Below are 20,644 nucleotides of genomic sequence, written 5' to 3'. Positions count from 1 at the left end.
GGATTGCTAACTACGTTTTGGTCAAACACTTAAAGATGAAGAAGATTTTAAATAAAAAGAAGTTATAAGAACTTCTTTCATGTACAACGTAGGAACTATTAATATTTTACACTAGTCAAAAAAACTTCTGCATGTTACAGATTCTTTTATTTCTGAATCAGATGTGCCACAAATTTCTATGCATTTATATTAGCTATATGTCAATTACTTAAAGAAAAAACAAAATATAATTATAAACTTCTTACAATATAACGAAAAAAAAAAAAAAATCTGTCTTAATTTCTAAAAAAATCCAAATCTGATTGATTTGACAAAACGAAACAAAAACACATCTTGAGTCAATCCAATAATGTGTGTGACCTCCACGAACTTGTAGACATTCCTGGACACGACGTGGCATGCTGGAAACCAGGTTACCCAATTCCTTTTTAGGAAGATTGTCCCATTCCTTTATGGCAGCTGATACCAGATCCCTTATGATTTCCGGAGAGTGTGAACGGTTGGCAATTGCTAATTCCATAGTAGACAGACACAGAGCAGGACGACCACATAAAACAATGCCGTATTTCTGCACGGCGACACCCTACATTCGCTGCAACTCTGCAGGGCTACAGGGGCCACTGTGTCAACTCAAACAGTACAAAATCGACTGCACAATGTAGGGCTACATTCCCAAAGACCTCTAAAGGTTCCTCGACTCACTCCACAACACAGATCACATCATGTAGCATGGGCCAGAGACCATGTAAACTGGACCCGAAAACAATGGAGGTAAACATTGTTTATAGGTGAAGTAAGGATTGACCTCCATCCAGATAACAACAGCATTCGTGTATGTAAATCCAGTGGTCAACGTTACAATGTATTCTTTATGGCTGAACGCTACCAGCAGCAAGGTGGTTCAGCACTGTTCTGGGAAGGAGTCATGTGGGGACGTCGCACATTATTAGTTCACATACAAGGCAACATGGATGCACAGAAATACGAGGACAACGTTCTTCGACCCATCATTATTGGATTTGCACAAGATATTTGAGCAAGATTCACGTTCATGGATGATAATGCCCGTCCCCATTGTGCTGGTGCTGTGAACAACTTCTTGCAGAGATATGGAATCCATAGGATAAATTGACCAGCAGCTTCTCCAGATATGGATTGTGTAGAACATACATGACGCCTTCTAAAATGAACAATTGCCAACCGTTCAAACCCTCCAGAAACAATAAGGAATCTGATACTAGCTGTCATACAAGAATGGGACATTCTTCCTCAAAATGAATTGAATAACCTGGTTTCCAGCATGCCACGTCGTGTCCAGGAATGTTTACGAGTTCGTGGAGGCCACACACATTATTGAATTGACTCAAGATATGTTTTTGTTTTGGTAAATCAATGGGATTTGGATTGTTTTTGCAAATTAAAACAGATATTTTTTTTCGTTATATGTGTAAAAAGTTTACAATTTTATTTTATTTTTTTCTTTTAACAATTGACATGTAATAGAAATGCATAGAAATTTGTGGCACATCTGATTCAGAAATAAAAGATGCTGTAATATGCAAAACTTTTTTTGGCCAGTGTATGTAAATTGTATATTAAATTTGAATGAATAGTGTGTCTCATTTACACCTTTACATTTAAATAAAAAAACAAATATTTAATTCATATGTAGGGCTGAACTTTGTGTAATTTAGTTGTTTGGTTGGTTTTTAAATGTTCCTGGCAGTGGCGGCTGGTGGCTTGAAAATATGGTGGTGCACAATGAATATCGAAGAGGAGTTAAACATATTTTACTTTAAAGTTTAAAACCGTGTATACCTGAGGGCGTATACATATAAAGCTAATTTATATGCAATTAATAAGTAAAATGACTAAATACAAGCATACCTGTTTATACAGAAAGTCCAAAAGTGAAAGGGGTCGTGGACGGAGCTTCTACGTTCTCTATATTGCGATTTACCCTCATGAAAAACATTTGAGCACAGAATCGTCATCAGAATGCTACCAAGTACCAAGTGCAACGTTTTCGTTCATAAAATTCAAATGCAGCTTTCGTAGGCTGTCGGGAGATAGCAGCACTTATTGTCAGAACAATAACTCTTAGAACTTTAAAGCAAAATACAAGCTCCTTTATGTATTGTGCCGTTTGTGTGCATGTAGATTGAGAAAGTAATATGCGAAATATGCGACTGTTCATTGCACAAGCCGAATGAATACATTTTCCATGCTTATTACTTGGGACAAATGTCTAGTTGAAACAGATACTTTCCCAGTGAATTTAGTTTCTTCTGCACTGACATTGGTCTCCATGCCAGGGAGTGCGACAAACCATTTTCAATGAGGAAAGCAGTAGGCCACGCCTCTAACCCCCTGTCCCCACACTAGCCGAACATCTCTATAAACTACCTTCCATAGGTTTTCAACATCTCTGCAAACCAAGTGGCTCGGAGGCTCCTGCAGATGTACAAAACAAGATGCCAGCTGCAGATAGTCATGAATGAAAATTGTAAAATAAAATTATATTTTTAATAGTAACAAAACCGGGAGATTAGCAACATTACTGGGGAGTGTTCAAACCTGCAACGCCCTTGAGAAGCCACCACTGGTTCCCGGATACATTAAACTGAGATTTTCCTAAATTCTTATTAGTCTGACAGAGCAGAATTTCGCCTATGAAGCGAGGATGTCTGCAAATTCATTAACCATGAAGATATAATTACGACTAGCAGAATTTAATTTTGACTTACACGAAAAATGGCCAGTAACTAGGCTATATGGAATTCTCTCTTCTAGGGGCAGGGTTCTTTCATTACCATAGATCTAGGGTAGGATATGCAGTAAATAGCCACATTGATAAATTGGCATGTAGGTCTTAATAGATTTGTTTTAGTTGGTTATTTAACGACGCTGTATCAACTACTAGGTTATTTAGCGTCGATGTGATGGGTGATAACGAGATGGTATTTGGCAAGATGAGGCCGAAGATTCGCCATAGATTACCAGACATTTGCCTTATGATTGGGGAAAACCTCGGAAAAACCCAACCAGGTAATCAGCCCGAGTGCAACTCTGGATCGGCAGGCAAGCGCCTCAGCCAACTGAGCTAGCTGGTGGCTGGTCTTAATAGACCATGAAATCTCGTTTAATATATTCTATTTAATTGGGCCTTAATAACTTATTTAAAGAGTTGTATTAAGTACTTGATGTTGCTAATATAGGGCACTTAAAATTATATTCTTCATTTTATACAGGGTGAAAAGTAATTAAACCGACAAACTCTGGGAGGTTGTATGGGACACCAAAACAAACACTTTTCTCTAATGTCATATTGTGCTGTGAGGCGCTATTTCGCGAGGACACCAGATCTTAATGTAACACAAACCATTGCCATGCTTTATTGCTTGAATTCTCTTATAAAACATTTACACATCAAAATCACTGCAAAAGATGTTCACCTACCTTCATTGATCTGTACACAAATGTTATATTAGTGGGGCATGGATTGTCTAACGCAGTGAAAGACTTTAGGATTATCGTTTATTTCTCCTGCTGTAGCAAATATCCGAGCCACCAGACCAGTTTAATAAAGCACTGCACTGGGTCAAGACGTAGAACAACATGAGAATTTGTAGAGTCATGAACTGAAGAACGGATATGCCTTCTGCCAGTTTAATAAAGCCTCTGAGGAAAATATGGCATTAGAGAAAACAGTTTGTTTTGGTGTCTCATACACCTCCCAGAGTTTGTCGATTTAATTACTTTTCACACTGTATATAATCACGAAAGTAGATAAAAGTTTTCATCATTTTGTGTTTATATAAAACTAAAAATTACGTTGTAAATACTACATTACATCTTTAATTTATGTAAATTTTAGAAAACTGGACATGTTTATTAATGTTTTCTTCAGTTTCATAATGAAAAATATCATAATTTGATAAGGAGTAACTTTTATTTCATTACCGGTACTAAATCAAAGAGGTAAAATATCTATGAAGTTGACTATCTACCATATCTTTTCACATTTAAGTGATACTTAAAACACATGTATGTTACTTTGAATGAATACTACAATATTACATCATGAGTACTTACGCAATGATCAGGTTGTCTTTATTTCATTCTATGCTTTTACTTATTGTCATAATTATAACATTGGATACTAACCCATAGACACAGTGACCAGCAGTAAGAGCCCATTGCTCACTAATAATGTTTGCACTGCATACATGCTTCTCTGAATTCTGCAACGAAGCCTGCAAAATATATCATTGTAGTTATAAACTCTTGTATTTAAATTTATAATATATTATAGAATTAGAATAAATGGCGATTTGTTAAGTTTACTCATGGAGAGACCCACTTATGAAAAATAATAATGATAGATAAAAGCATTGCAATTTAGAATCAAAAAATTTTGTACAGTGATAGCATGTGCTTATCTTAATTAATTGACATTTCATTCATATCCATCGAGTAAACTCATAAGCAGAGCAGCACCAGCAGAATGTATTGAACAAGTTGTACAGATTTTTCTTGAAAAGTATCTATTTTCACACAACTTCAATGTTTATTTTTGTTACTGGTATTATATTTGTCCTATCTATACATGCATTTTGCTAATGATACTATTTTCAAAATTGTATACATAGATTATATCAAATAATTTTGTGATAGCTATGATTATGCAAAGAAGTAATTAGTCCCAAAACCACATTAAAATATACAATTATTTTAAAGGAATCATATATATTTTATAAGCACTGACAAAATTATAAATTAATTTCCAAGAACTGTCAACTAGTTCATTGTTTCTGAAGAGCTGTAGTGTCAGACATGATTACTATATGAAGTGTGTATTTAATTTATTTACTTGGCTGGGATATTCTCCTTGTTTTGCATACACTCCGCCAATAATACGGGAACTTGAAGCAGGTGGGTTTCTTTCAAAAACTTTTCCTGTAAGAAGAATATAATTTTTTTATACCAAAGATACTGCAGCCTAACGTACATGCAGGTGTAAATTGATTTTACAAGAAACATGAAGTATTAATATTGATATGAGGTAGTATTTTGAAACAGTAACCTGGAAAAGGTACAGTAAGGAAGGAATATTATTACATTTCATGTCTTTTATTCTTCGGTTATTTTAGTATAGGCCTATATATATATATATATATATATATATATATATATATATATCCGTATCCGACAAATACCCTTTTGCAGCCATATATATATATATATATATATATATGGCTGCAAAAGGGTATTTGTCGGATACAGGGGGGAGAGTCATTAATCCTTCTCATTGAAGGCTTTAAGGAACCAACCTGGGCAAATACCCAATGTCCCATCCCTACCTTCCCGTGGTACAGCTGTTAGTAAGCATAATTTTATAAGCTGAACTAAAGAGAGGGACTACTCATCAATTAGCACTGGTCAGCTTGATGAGTTAATGACTGAATTTGGTATAATTTTCCTTTAACCAATACCTAATTCCCTCTTTACCCTTTCCTATCCAGTCCTCTGACTGAACTCTTACTTTCTTCGACCCTGACGGCATTAGAGCATTCGAGGCCTAGGGGTTCATTTCCCTTTCCTTCCTCCTCTTTCTACTTTTCTGTTCCTAGTGCTGACCTGCTATGGCACTAAAATCGTCCTCCAGTGGTTTAAGGAGGGAAAGCTGGTGATCAACAAGATCTCCCAGCTAGGTCCAATGGACCCGTCGACCAACAGCAGGTGTGGTCCTCCAGACATTCTGGGGGTTGTGTGTGAATGAAGTAGCCACCAAAACGTTAAAATATGGTGTTCACTTAAATCGGCTACAACTTGCCATTTTTCACTCCAATATGAATTTGATAACACAATCCCAAGGGAAAAAATGGAACTCTCTGCATCAAAATCCACAGTTAATTCCCGATTTACCACGAAAATCGTCTGTAGCTGCATTTAGATTGGCAACAGGCCATGATTGTTTGGCCAAACACCTGCATAGAATTGGAATATATCAGTCCCCTAACTGTCCATTGTGCAACTCAAACCAAGAAATGGATTCGGAACACCTCAAAATCTGTGCTTCAGTGGCTGGTCATGATAATATCTTTGAAAAATATTGGAGTGCAAGAGGTCAAATGACTTTATTGTCAAATGCCTGGCATTAGAAAACAACAACAACAACATATATATATATATATATATATATATATATATATATATATATATATACATACATTTATTGTAACATTTTTCACTGATAGATTCTAAACAATTCTTAATAATGATTTTTTTCACTTCTTTCGAAATAAAAATGGCTCTACTTGGTAATCTGATTCTTCTTCCTTGCTACAGTAAATTTGAGCAGTTCCTTATTTAAAGACTTTTCAAACTAGAGAAGCAATTAGAGTAATGAAGGTGACAGGAAAAGCTGTTGATCTACAATTAATTAAGGTGCTGTTACCGCTCGGTACCCCTTTTTTAAGGGCAGCTATCCTTTTTGGACTCTTCTCACTTGTCGAAAAGAAACATATTCCAAGTCCCATTTGTTCAAACTCAAACCACTTACCAGAAGTGTACAGTCTTTGAAAAAAGTTTTATAGTGCCTCTTGGTGGCGGAAATGTTGGAGAATTGATGCGTCTTTCTAACATCCTCTTTGGTGGAGCAGTCAGTAGCATGCTGGCTTGTGTCTGTGGGGCCCTCATTCGATTTTCGATCACGTCAATTTTTTTATTAAAGTATCGGTAACTAATTTTTATATATGTTACCTCTCCTCATTTATTTTATTTTTTTAATAGTGGAACAAATTATTTCCCAGCTCTGGCTCGACTAGGAGAATAAAAAAACTCTTGGGAGATCAAACAAAGATAAACATACAAATTAAAGCAAACTAAAAATAAAATGCACATCTGAACCTAATACTTTGTCCACATGTTACCGCTGTGGCAGTGGTTTTGCTACTTTGCCTTGTACACGTAGAAACACCGAAAACCGAATGCCATTTTGAAATGTATGCTTAAGAATACTTACTTACTCCTAATAATTTTGCTATTCTAGTTATAATTGCTGTCTCCATGCGTATTTTCTATCGATCACCAAAGTGCATGTATCACACCATTCATTCATTCATTCATTCATTCATAGTGTTCTGCCCAAGGGCAGGTCTTTCACTGCAAACCCAGCATTCTCCAGTCTTTCCTATTTTCTACCTTCCTCTTTGTCGCTTCATATAATCCATATATCTTAAGTATCACACCATATGTTATATTTATTTACACTTCTCTGACTATAATCTTGAATTGTAACCACAACGCAACGCAACACATAAAATAACTATTATGTGTTAATATAATACTGATATTAATTAATTATTAGTATGTTCGAATTTTACCAGCTTCCAGCAATCGGCTCAGAAATCTAGAACAATTTGAATTTTCAGAATTTGCACTACCGACAACAGATGTTCCTGTTGCCAACATAACAGTTAGAAAATTACTAGCGGTTCTAGTACTTCTCAGTATCGAAATCCGAAACGAAGTTGGCAAAAGAAAATTCAACCTTCAAACTATAAAATCACCATAATCTACTAACATATGTAGTAATGGGGGAAAAATGATTAGGTTTCATCTTTAGGGTATTAAGTAAGCTGATTGGACTATAATTAATTTGAAGTAAATCAAGTTGGGAGAGCACCTCCTTCCCATTCAGTCAGTCGGATGTTCGAACCTGCATTGATTTATATATATATATTTGTTAAATTAATTGACTTCTTTATTTGTTAACAGTCTTTACTGCACTACTTATCTATGCTGAATTCTTTTCCCTGGCACTTACAATGAAACAAAACTAATTTTTTTACCTCAACTAGTCATTCTCTTGTGAACCAGGTCGCTCGTCCTCTGATCATGCATATTGCCTCCTTTCTGGAATTTATAAAGTATCTGTGCGACAAAACTTTTTTCTAAGACTGTACCTAACTCTTATATGTAAAGCAGTTTTATATTATCAAGTACATTTTAATTATTGATAATAATTCGTTTCTGTCTCTTTTCATTTATGTAGTATACAACTTTTCACACTTAGAAGATTACAGCTTGATCCAATGAATAAAATGGTTATTTTTTATTTTTTTAAATGATGTCGGTTCATGAGATCTCCCGTATTTTGCCTTATTATGATTTTCCTTCTTACTTGCTTTCCTAAGTTTTTCCTGCATTTTTTGCAGCATGTACAATAATGATTACTAGTTATTAGTACTGGTATTTTGTTTGTTTTGTATTATTAATATTGTATGATAATGCATGGTTTTAATGGGCATAATTTATTAGTCTGGCATTCTATCAAAGAGATGGTATTTTTAAAATAAACTATTAGATAAAGAATTATAACTGAGTGATTAAAAATTTAAATATATTATACTAAACACTCAGTGGCACAGCCAGAATTTGGTTCTGGGAGAGGTTTTGAAAAATTTTTTTAAATACTGACTATATTATATACGGTAACAAAACTTTAACATGCCAGTACTTTATAATTACAGTTTCAATGAAACAGAACTTCTCATAGGATTAAATAGGACCCCAGCTGAAGCAAACAGAAATCCATTTGCTGCTGAGTTCGCATGGCACAAATGCAGCATGTATGCCCTCTTGGCAACAATGCAATTATGCACATGTGCAATGCATTATCACGACATACCAGTACTGTCAAAAAAATAATTTTTGAACTTTTCTTTCACACCAGGTATCGTTTATTGTGCTGATGCATAAACATGAAATGTGAATTTATCTCGCTGCAGTTCATTTCGTCGAATTTTACCCTTAGGACTTAGGTTTCATTTCATTGTACTTTTAATGTAGGCACGTTCACAATTCAACATGCTTGATTTGGCAATGTGTACACTACTGTAACATTCCTCGTAGGGCAGGCAAAGAGTGCCTTTGCTTAGTCTTAGTGGTAGTGGTAGTGTATAGTAGCACATTTGATTTTTTTAAATAGTCGTTAGGGAATTAACGTGGCTCCAATATAGTCCCAAAATATTTTAGTGAATTTATTTTAAACAAGTGCTCTTTCAGAAATTTAAATAAGTGTATATTTTAACGTGTTAGTATTTAATAAACCAATGTCTTTTAGAGTTTTACATAAGTGTGTATTTTAACATGTTAAGATTTTATAAGTACGAACTTTGAAATAATCAGAAATAACAGAGGACAAGATATGAAACTTTACAGTGCAAGAGACCGTGAAAAATAGAAGCTTTTAAACACTGATAGAACCATTTCATCATATCTAATTAAGAAACGAAAAAAAAAATCGTAGAGCATTGCAAAGAAAGGCAACAGGTGGTTTATATGTGTAAAATCTCCCAGCTAGGTCCAGTGGACCCATCGACCAACAGCAGGCGTGGTCCTCCAGACATTCTGGGGGTTGTGTGTGAATGAAGTAGCCACCAAAACATTAAAATATGGTGTTCACTTAAATCGGCTACAACTTGCCATTTAACCAGTCCAATATGAAATGAGTACCATTAAGGTAAAATTATCCGGAGGTAAAATAGTCCCCAATCGGATTTCCAGGCAGGGACTACTTTAATGGTACAGAATCAACTAAACATCTTACAATGAAATGCTGGTGGTATAACATCAGCTAAGAAGACTGAACTAGCCAAAATACTTTCAGATAATAATGTAGATATCTATCTTGAAAAATATTGGAGTGCAAGAGGTCAAATGACTTTATTGTCAAATGCCTGGCATTAGAAAACAACACCAACAACATATGTAAAATCCTTAAAGTTGATTAGGTACGAAATTAAAGAATATAATAATTTTGAGACATTTTTCCTCTTAAATTGATCCAGCCAGGCAGGCAGTTTATAGGAAACTTTGTAAATGTATGGGTGAGTCCAGAAATGCATATAGAGTGTTGATTGGGAGGCCGGAAGGAATAAAACCTTTGGGGAGGCCGAGACATAGGTGGGAGGATAATATTAAAATGAATTCGAGGGAGGTGGGATATGATGGTAGAGACTGGATTAATCTTGCTCAGGATATGGACCAATGGTGGACTTATGTGAGGGAGGCAATGAATCTCCGGGTTCCTTAAAAGCCATAAGTAAGTAAGTAAGTGTTAAGATTACAGATTGTAAATTTCACTTAGGAGAGAGTTAGCTTCGAAAAATTAAAGTAAACAGTATATCAAACCAGGAGTTCCGAAACAAAACATCTGAAATTCGAAAGTGGTTAGAAGCTTTTATTTTGTCATCTTTCCTAATTACCAGCTTCAGAAGTATCAGATGTTTTTGCAGAGCTAATATCAGAGACTTCTCCTGTTAATGAATGTTTTGAATTTTCTCGTTATATTCTTGAAAACTAATCGAATCATCAACCTTCTCCCCTGAATTATGGGTTCAAGCACCACAATTTCGAACTGTATGAACTACAAACTCGGCAGTATGTTACCACAATGGACTGCAGTATAAATTTTGTAAAATATGAACCCACCCAGTAATTTGTCGTGTTATCTTTGTTACTTGTGAGATTGATTTATTTTAACTTATACTTTAAGTGTATGAGCCCACTATTGTTTTGCAGAAGTTATCAGCACTGGTCAGAGATGCATTAAAATAAAAACACAGACTACATATAAGGTACTAAAAGTGCGAGAAGTAGAAATGAGGACAGTAAAAAAGTTGAACAAGCATGTAACGAACTATTCATCTTGAATCAGTATGAACAATACACTTCGAACGAGATATTCCATACTTGAGGACCAGGTAAGCACAGATTTAAATTTCCATTGCAGAGTTACCGTGCGATAAAATGACAAATATTAATTATGTGCTGAAAAAAAAAGTGCGACAGAATGACCGATGGCCATTTTTCTTTTGTTATACTTATAAGCCAGATACAATGTACTTCAACCCTTTGGATTTCTTAGCTAGTTCCTTCAGCACATCATTTTCACTCACAGGAACTTTTTCATGTTTATATGTATAGTACATGACAGCCAGTTCATTAAGGTGCTCCTCCCCTGTGCAGTTCTTAGTGATGAAAATGATCTATTAGGAGTATGCATAGCTACAGGAAGGGTTTCCATTATTGTGAACAGGTTGCTTATTACTGGAAGTAAGTGACTGTTATAATGGTGTACAATGTCAACAGCATTTAATTTTTTTTCTTGGGGCTTTTGGGGGGGAGGTTACCTCAAGTGCCCCCTCGCTGCGCTAGAGCTAAATATAATAATTTTGTATCAACAAAAGCCGCCCTAAATAAGGGTTCATAGATCGGCCTACTAATCAATTCATAAGGAACAATGATTAAAAACAATTAGGATATGTCAGTTCTACAGCAGTCAGCGCTCAGGACAGACGTGTGCGAGAAGCTCTGTTAGTTAGAAGGCTATATATAGTGAGGTCATAGACTGGAGTGTAGCGAATTCCGAACAGAAAAAAATGGAGGTTACAATGAAGGAGTTGAAAGAAAAAGTCGAGGATTTCAGCAGGAAGATGGAAGAAATGCAGCTAGAAAACAAACAAATGAAGAGGAAATTAAAATTCTGGGAGGATAAGCAGAGGAAGAAGAACTTGGTATTTTTCGGCATAGAGGAAATAGAACAGGAAAAGAACGAGACAACATACGACAAAGTGTGCTGGGAGGTTTTCAACATGGACGTGAGCGACGGACAAATTGAAGAAGCCTACAGGGTCGAAAGATGGTTGAATCGACCTATCATGGTCAAATTCAAAAACATGTTAACAAAGGAGAAAATTCTGTATAGAAGAAAGTGCTTAAAACACTCAAATATTCGACTCGAGTTGGACTATGATTATGAGACGAGATGTAGAAGAAGATTGTTGCTACCGTTTATGTGGGCAGCTAGGAAGAACGGACATTTCCCCAGGCTGTATGGAGATAAATTGAACATCAATAATGAGACTTTCGATCTAGAATTTTGTTTAGAAAATTTGAATCAAAAGGAATTGGAGTCCGATGTTATAGAAGGAAACAGGAGGGATTTGAAAATGAAAATGAGGAAGATTATAAACAAGCAAATGGGCGGAAGAAGTGAGATTAGTAGCCAAGGAAGTGTGGCAGAAGTTTCAAGAAGGGATTCAATTAGCTCAAGACAATCCGAAGCGAGGGCAGTAACCACACAAGGAATGTCTGAAACAGCAAGTTCAGGAAGAATGGAAGCAGACACGTATGACGCCATTGAAAGGAGAGACGCGTGGTTGCAAATAAAGCCATCGTCACCATGCAAGCAACAGTTACTGAAGACTGCTGACAATAGCGGAAGGGATAAGATGACGAATCAGCTGACAGCGGGAAGAGAAGGTCATAGAAAACAGATCAAGAAGGTGGTTAAGAAGAAACAAGCAAGACATCCGGAGCCGACAAAGAGGGAAGTAAAGAAGATTTGGGTAGTCCATCTACTTGCGAGGGAAAGGAAGGAAATAAAGAACCGCAGAACTACAGTATACGAAGTTGGTGCTTAAGGGGGGGGGGTGGAGTGATAAAAGTGTGGCAAAAGACATAAAACAATTAAGTGAGTGTTCAAGGAATAAGAGTAACTATCAAAATGATCGGAGGGAGAATGTATGAACGAATAAGTGAATTAGTGTCCAGAGAAACAATAGTTGATAAAGGAAGTGACTAGAGAAAATTAGAAGTGTTTGTTAATAGTAATTGGTAGTGGAATGTTACTAATATTGGAGTGTCGACTAAGTTAGCGTAGAATCAGAGAAATTGAAATGATAGGAAGACAGCAAGTATTTCAATGTAAGTTTACAATTGAAGGTTGAATTGACTTACAAAAATAGTGCAAAACGGAAAATTTATGGGGGTGTAAGGGAACAATTAAACAAAATAAACATGTGATTCAGTGTCTAATGGAGGAATAGGAGATAAGAATGTTGACAGAAGTGAGGAGAGGTAGAATTGATTGTAAGTTGAGAGGTAAGTGAAGGAGTATGATTAAACAGTGTTAATAAAAGTTAGTTCAAAGTTAGGGAAATTTTAGACGATAGGAAGTACTTCAATATAAGTAAACAATAAAAGTGGTGAGGTCCTCATTAGAAAGAAGAGAAAATTTTAAGGTGAGAGGTTAGAAAGCAAATTGAGAGTATGTATTATAGTAATAGAGATAACAAAGGTAAAATAAGATGACCGCACACGTCAATGAAAGTTTGTATGTGGTATTGTAATTAGAAGGTAATGGGGAGCACGAATACAGAGATGTGGTGGCGACCCATTACCAAATATGAGTTGTAGAAATAAATATATCATATCAATTAGGATATGTATGTGACAATTTGAAAGAAAAAAAAAAAACATTAAGATATGATGAGAAAACATAGGAAATCATTTACAATAAAAGTTTCTTTTGTACAAATGATTACTAATTATAGGTAAGGATGATTTTAGCACATGAGATCCTATGGCCTCAGTCGTTGCATTAGAAATTTTAAATTGTTTAAGTTGATTTAAAGTTTCTCGTGGGATCGTGCCACAGGCTCCAAAGATGAGCCCAAAAACTGTCCACTGTGTGATGTGGTATTGTGCTCTAAGATACTGACAACAAGGCTCATATATGACTTGTTTTTCACGACACACCTCTTGTGGCTGTTGCTAAATAGATTATGGTACCGTACTTATTTTATAATAAAAAATTGTGGATGTTTACTTAGTTGCAGACATGTCAGACATAAAGATTTCTGTAAATAGAATATCTCCTATATATTGTTGCCTAAATCATGTTTTTCCCAGATGTAGGCTAATTATAGTGCAGAATTGTCTGTTTTTGTGTAAAAGAACATCGACGATTTCAAGTGAAATTTTTCTGATTTCCTAATCCCCTTTGGTTTTACAAAATATAATTGGCAGCCATAATTTTATTTTAATATTATACTTTAATTTATTAGTTTACTCAGCTATTGCTTTAATTATTTTTCCATTATAGCTACATTATTACATTTAATCCTATTGCTAGCTGTTTTTAATGTATCACTTACCTTGACTTCCCACTGCAATTACCATACACAAAATTACTGTAGTCTGCATCATATATTTTAGTGTTCTGCTTGAATGTGAGGCAGTAACAATTGTAAGAGACTGAAGGCAGCTCCTATTTTTATATCGATCGAATTGAATGGATATTTTTCCTCTCAAGTACATTTGACGTAAGCTGACAAATATTTTTTCTGTTTGTCTGAACAAATATCAGTTATAGAAAGAAGATAAGCATTCACTTTCGTTTAACTTTATCATATGTTTGGCTCGCAATTTTATCTTGATTACACTAAATTTCTTGAGTGTAAACACTCATTGAGATTTTGGGAGCTATTATCTTTAGATCATATTCTATTATCTTTACATATGAGCCGTTCAGAGCAGAAGTGGTGTAAGTCAAAATTGGGTCATGAGATTTAAAGTAAAAATTCTGTAAAATGCAGCGCAAAGTAGCAATTAATATGTTCTTCGTGCTATCCACTGACTACTAATAATTTAAATAAAATCAATATTAATTGCTACTTTGCCCTGTATTTTAGAGAATGTTTACTTTAACCCTCATTACCCATTTTTGACTTAAACCAGTTCTGCTCTCAACGGCTCATATATTGGCATTAAATTTTGTGATGAGTAGGATAATGGAAAAGGAAATAGGTGGATGAAGATGAGGAGAAGGTTAAGGAGAAGGCTGACTATAAGAAGGAAAAAAGTAAGATGGAGGAAAAGAAGAACATAAAGAGAAAAATAAAATAAAAATTAAAATAATCAGAAAAAAAAAACGAGGAAGAAAGGAAGAATAGACTTACTTTGACTATTGTTACATGCTGTCATTTCGATTGGAACATGGGGCATCCATGAAGCATCGCCATCTGACCCTGTTGGTTGCTTCTCCTTGACCTTTTTCAAGCTTTTCCTTTCTTTATAACCCTAATTTTCGACACGGTATGTCTCAACATATGTCTGAGTGTGGTGTCTGTTTTTTGTGAAATCCTGCTTTCCTTCAGGTATGTTCTATAGTCCATTCCATGTACATTTATTTCCTCTATTTCAGTTGCATGAGAAATTTCAAAATTGCTTGGCAGTAGATGTCTGTGGATGTCTTTGTTACCATCCAAGTAATGGCTTTCGATTATTACGAAAAGTTTGTTCATAATATGTAATTTCGCCTTGATTGATATAATCGTGCTAGAATATAGTAGTATAAAAGTACCATTTACCTACATTACGCTTTGTGCAACATTCTCATCTGTGCTGTCACTTTTTGTAACCATATTACCAAGATAGATGAAACTCTACAATCATCTAATTGTGCATTCTCTGAAGAATATTTTTGTTATTTTTTAGTGGGTTATTTTACGATGCTGCGTTGTATCAACATCTTAGCTTATTTAGCGTCTGAATGAAATGAAGGTGATAATACCAGTGAAATGAGTCTGGAGTCCAGCACTGATAGTTACTGTTAGCCAACATCTGCTCATATTGGGGTGAGGGAAAACCCCGGAAAAACATCAATCAGGTAACTTGCCCTCGAACCTGGGCCATCTGTTTTCACAGTCAAACGCGTTAACCGTTACTCCACAGGTGTTTTTATTATTGAGCTGCTTAATAAGAGAAGGGGAAAAGAAAGAGAAACAAGAGAATGAAAAATATGGAAGAAGCAGATGGAGCAGAAAGATTAAAATTTGCAAGAATAATAAGAAGAAAAAGAGTATAAAAGAAGACTTTATTTAGACACAACTTTCAGATGTACATACAGTTATGACGACTCATTTATACTTTGTATCACTATTACGAAGTTCAGTCATTCTGAAAATAATTCATGATTTCTCATAATTGTTAACGTTATCAGCTGTCTACCCAAAAGATAAGCAGCACTCGTGCAGTTCTATAGGTGACATTACACTCCAGTATTTTTGTGAATCCAGTCCCTGTACGACGAGATCCATGTATGCACAAGTGGATATTTTGGTGTTGAACAGCCTAACTTGTAGAGCGTCCATGAAAAAAGACCTGTTACTGTGTTGTTCATAAGTAAAGGACCTCCAGAGTCCCCCTGCAGAACAAAAGTTCATTAATTTGTTACAAATCTCACATTTATATTACTACACGAATATTCAACTATGTTATTAACTAATGCTGAGTTTTTGGCAATAAAGCCATTAACTCTCTTGCTGTCCAATATAGGAAAATGTTAGGGGAGACTATTGTATCTTCAGCATAGTGTACCTTTCAACATTTTTTGTTTTTTTTTTTTTAATTTTTGCTGCTACCCAGAGGAGTCAAACTGAAATAGATCGTAGAGAAAGCCACTAAGTAGCTCTGGTCGTAGTTTCAGTTTGAGTTGTTGAAAAGTGTGAGTTCTGTGGACAAAACCATTTTTTTAGTATACCAAAAGTAAATATTTCATTCATTTATATATGTTTTCTATCACAAACCCAAATTGTATTTGTGACTATCAATCAAGTACAGTGTGTTCCGTATCATCTGGTGAGTAATAACAAATTTTTATTTCCATGATTTATTCGAATCTCTAGTTTTGGGAGCCATATTTGTTTAAACGTGCACCCTCTTGTACCTTGGAACACAAAACATCTTGTACCATGGAACATATTCCAAGGTACATGATACTATCGGTTTTTGTTTTCCTTTATTTTAAGATCAAATCACGAAGTAAGTCTGGAGTTAAGAGGCCCCCAATTGATCCGGATGCCTTGAAGAAAGCTGTTGAAGCAGCCATTGCTCCTCCAGGAAATAAAATCTCAATGAGAGAGGCCTGCCCTGGTTTATGATGGCAAATACATTTTAAATAAGATTGTCAATTTTTACAGCTAGATTCCCACCTATATTCTGTGTGTTCCAACTTACAAGAGAGTATGTTCCAAGGTACGTGAACCTGTTGTACCTTGGAACACATTACATATCCCTTCATTTTAATTTTCCATCCATAATAGATTTGTAAAACAGAAAAATGCATACTGAAAGTTGTAAAGGAATTTTTAATAATTAGTTCAAGCATTTTTACATTAAAAAAATTTCATTTCCCAAAATTAAAGAAAATTAAATGTGAAAGTGTTTCAAGGTACAACAGTCTCCCCTACTAAATTCTGCTATAGTAGAATCCCGATTATCTGTCACTCTATTAACAGATCGGCAGATTATCGGACTGTCTTTCATGCACTCTTTTTTTTTTTTTTTGCTGCAGAAAAAATATGAAGTACTGTACTGTACAGTACCAGCATGTTAGTAGACTATGTATTTTTTGTAGAAAGGGTTAATTACTATCCTTTACATTACACAGTAGGTAGTGGGAATGCTGCCATTACAGCAAGATAAACAGTCACTTTAGATCAGTGTTTCTGCCAATTCGTAAAATAGTTACTATCTGCTTTAGAAATGACCCCAAGAACTTCCACACAATTACTGCAAACCCGTGCACCATTCAATCATTGTCCTTACTATTCGAGCGGCCATACTGTATAACTTCTATGCATTATGTCTTTCATGGATGTGAAAAGAAAACATACTAAGTATCGAAAGAAAAAAGTGCAAATAATTGAGCAGGTTAGGAGAGGAAAAACTGTGGCTTATCACGCATCAGCTTATTGGCGTTACAGCTGTGTGCGATTTAATAAAATAACAAAGACAAAGTGTATAAAGCAGGGCTGGCAATTGGCTTCCCCTATGAGTGTTTTACCCATATGGACAAGTGAAATCATGTTTGTTCCCTCGCGGGGAGGATAGCCTCCCCTCTCTAAGGTAGCAGAGAAAGGAAAACTAGGGCAGTTCGTTTCGTACAGACCAGGGGTGAACTATGTACTACGTGCATCTCCATGGATGTCACAAAGCAGAAACCTGGAACTGAGGTTAACAATGACTGAACATTGTTATTCCTTTTTTTAAAGAATCAAAGTAGGGAGATGGACAGTATCTTATTTGTAAAAACATATCAGGTGCAGAAAATGTAATTTAAAGTGGCATTATGATGTGTTCCAAGTTGAAAAATATAAATACATTGTTAATGATGTACTAAGTGAGAATGTAAGGCTAAGTGGCAGCCTAGTATTTCAATTTGTATTTAATGTGTTTAACAATCTAAAGTTCGATCTGAAGCATAATATAGAGAACGAAAAGAATGAAGGCAAATTAAGAGCAATTGTAACGGATTGCACTTCGTAGGTTAAGGGTACTGAGACATGACAACTGCCTATTTTAAGCTCTTGAACTTGCAAATGACATATAGGCCCTACTGAAGCATTCCTATGCCACAGGTTTACAAAATTTACATAATGCATTAAACATTGCTTATATAGGGCTAATACATCCCAGAAAAGAGCGGCCGGCCAACTGCGCCCTGCTTGGTTTCCACCACGCGCTAACCGTTTGACGCGCGTAATCGAGCTTCAGTAGGCATATGACGTACCATGTGCTTAGAAGTCGTGTAATGAAACTCTCGATTCTTCAAGTGTACAACGTTAGTGTATAAAGTTGAGTGATTATTGTGTATTTAGGGAATGTCGAGCAACAAATTTTCACTGTGCTAACTTGTGTAACTTATGGTATATGTAGCCTACAATATGTACATAAAAGGCAGAAGGTCGTGTGCGAAAACAAGACGAAAATTTCGAGTAGTTTCCAAACAGACCTGTGTTTTCTACCAAAACAATTAGACGATTCACTAGAAGATTTAAAGAAACAGGCTCAGTGAAGAATCGAAAATCAAGCAGAAAACATAGTGTTATTATGCGGAACGATTGTCGGTTTGTTTCCAACAAGATTCCACCACTGCTCATACAGCTGTCGTGTCAATGAGGGAATTGAGGCGTATTTTCGGTACGAGACTAATCAGTAATAATTTGAGGCCTCCACGAAGCCCAGATATAACATCCTGTGACTTTTAATTTTGGGGAACCCTAAAAGGCAGGGTTTATAGGAAAAATCCTCATTCTATAGATGAACTAAAATATTATATACAAGAAGAAATCCAAGCTATCAATGATGTGGAACCACAGTCTAGTACAGCGGTCCTCAGTGCACAGCACCCTGGGGCTAGCATCTCTTACCCAGGGAAAGCACAGTGCACCATGGTACACTCGTAGCTGCTAGCGGGTATGCTCTCTATCTCTTCCTGCTGCACGACGGTGCACACGGGACGGCACCGCTTACCCTTTGCATATTTCAGCGAGTGTTGACGACCACTGGTCTAGTATGTATGTGGTGGAACTTCAGAGTGTTGTTCATTCGTTTATCAGAAGATGTCAGTTGTATGTGGTGGCAAACGGGGGCTATTTTCAGCAACGACTGTGAGCATGGTAAGTCCAAATTATTGGACATTTATTGTTAGTACTGTTGCATATTTGAGAAGCTCCAGAGAAATGGTTTTGCACTCGGTGGAAACCACGCAGGGTGCGGCTGTCCGGCCAGCCGCTCTTTTCTGGGACGTTTGGGATAAGTGACTTATTTTTTCATCAAAAGATAGCCTACTGTAAGCATTGTTTAATGCATGGTATAAATTTCGTAAACCTGTAACATAGGAATGTTTCAGTAGGGCTTATATGTCATTTGCAAGTTCAAGAGCTAAAATAGACGAGTCGTCATGTCTCAGTACCCATAAGAGCTGTAGAGAGGCTTGCTGTATCAAAGTCCATTACACCATCCATTGAAAATATTATTAAAAGAGAAAGGAAAGAAGACAACTCTAGACCTTTGTAAATCTGTGTGTGTTTTTTTTTTCTGCGTGTATGAACTTTATGAACTTACTTTCACTATAATGTGCTTGTTTTCTAGGTATGCTTATGTTATTTATAAAGTTTTAGATTTACAAACTGTGATGTTATTTTCTTTGATAAGAAATTTAACGTAAAAGATGTGATTTGTCTACCACCACCACCACCACCACTACTACTATTATTATTCAAGCATAGTAAATAGTATTATAATTTAATACAAGTAGAATAAACATGGTAATTCAAATATCTTGAAGCAACAGTAACAAATATAAATGACACTCTGGAGGAAATTAAATGCAGATTAAATATGGGAAATGCCTGTTGTTATTCGGTTGAGAAGCTTTTGTCATCTAGTCTGCTGTCAAAAAATCTGAAAGTTAAATATAAAACAGTTATATTACCGGTTGTTCTGTATGGTTGTGAAACTTGGACTGTCACTTTGAGAAAGGAACAGAGATTAAGGATGTTTGAAAATAAGGTTCTTAGGAAAATATTTGGGACTAAGAGGGATGAAGGTACAGGAGAATGGAGAAAGGTACACAATGCAGAACTGCACGCATTGTATTCTTCACGTGACATAATTAGGAGCATTAAATCCCGACGTTTGAGATGGGTAGGGCATGTAGCACATATGGGCGAATCCAGAAATGCCTATAGAATGTTAGTTAGGAGACCGGAGGGAAAAAGAACTTTGGGGAGGCCGAGATGTAGATGGGAGAATTATAAAAAAATGGATTTGAGGGAGATAGGATATGACAGAGAGTGGATTAATCTTGCACAGGATAGGGACCGATGGCGGGCTTATGTGAGGGCGGCAATGAACCTCTGGATTCCTTAAAAGCCATTTGTAAGTACCTAAGTAAGAATAAACATGGTTAGTTACTGCTAATTTAGTTTGTTTCTTTAGTTAG

General features: G+C 35.8%; 2 protein-coding genes and 1 long non-coding RNA gene across 8 annotated transcripts in view; 1 reads left to right on the top strand and 2 right to left on the bottom strand.

Moving 5' to 3' along the window:
- LOC138715343 (mite allergen Der p 3-like) overlaps window positions 1-14,166 on the bottom strand; it is a 32,592-nt gene extending 18,426 nt beyond the window's left edge. Inside the window, exons 1-3 of the mRNA XM_069848162.1 lie at window positions 14,010-14,166; window positions 4,874-4,959; window positions 4,168-4,256 (exon numbers count right to left, since the gene is read on the bottom strand). Coding sequence (XP_069704263.1) covers window positions 4,168-4,256; window positions 4,874-4,959; window positions 14,010-14,061 — 227 coding nt within the window. The 5' untranslated portion in view covers window positions 14,062-14,166. The remainder of the gene's footprint in view (window positions 1-4,167; window positions 4,257-4,873; window positions 4,960-14,009) is intronic.
- LOC138715344 (uncharacterized) overlaps window positions 1-20,644 on the top strand; it is a 78,447-nt gene that overhangs the window by 50,157 nt on the left and 7,646 nt on the right. The gene's annotated exons all lie outside the window — the stretch shown is intronic.
- The window catches only part of LOC138715342 (mite allergen Der p 3-like), a 126,736-nt gene continuing 121,803 nt past the window's right edge, over window positions 15,712-20,644 (bottom strand). For all 4 annotated transcript variants that reach the window (XM_069848157.1, XM_069848158.1, XM_069848159.1 and 1 more), the window contains one exon: window positions 15,712-16,060. In XM_069848157.1, the coding sequence (XP_069704258.1) occupies window positions 15,905-16,060 (156 nt within the window). In that variant the 3' untranslated portion in view covers window positions 15,712-15,904. The remainder of the gene's footprint in view (window positions 16,061-20,644) is intronic.

This window comes from Periplaneta americana, chromosome 15 (genome assembly GCF_040183065.1).
Source record: "Periplaneta americana isolate PAMFEO1 chromosome 15, P.americana_PAMFEO1_priV1, whole genome shotgun sequence".
Classification (NCBI taxonomy): domain Eukaryota; kingdom Metazoa; phylum Arthropoda; class Insecta; order Blattodea; family Blattidae; genus Periplaneta; species Periplaneta americana.
The sequence above is the reverse complement of the archived record's forward strand: the minus strand, read 5'-3'. Positions and strand labels throughout refer to the sequence as shown.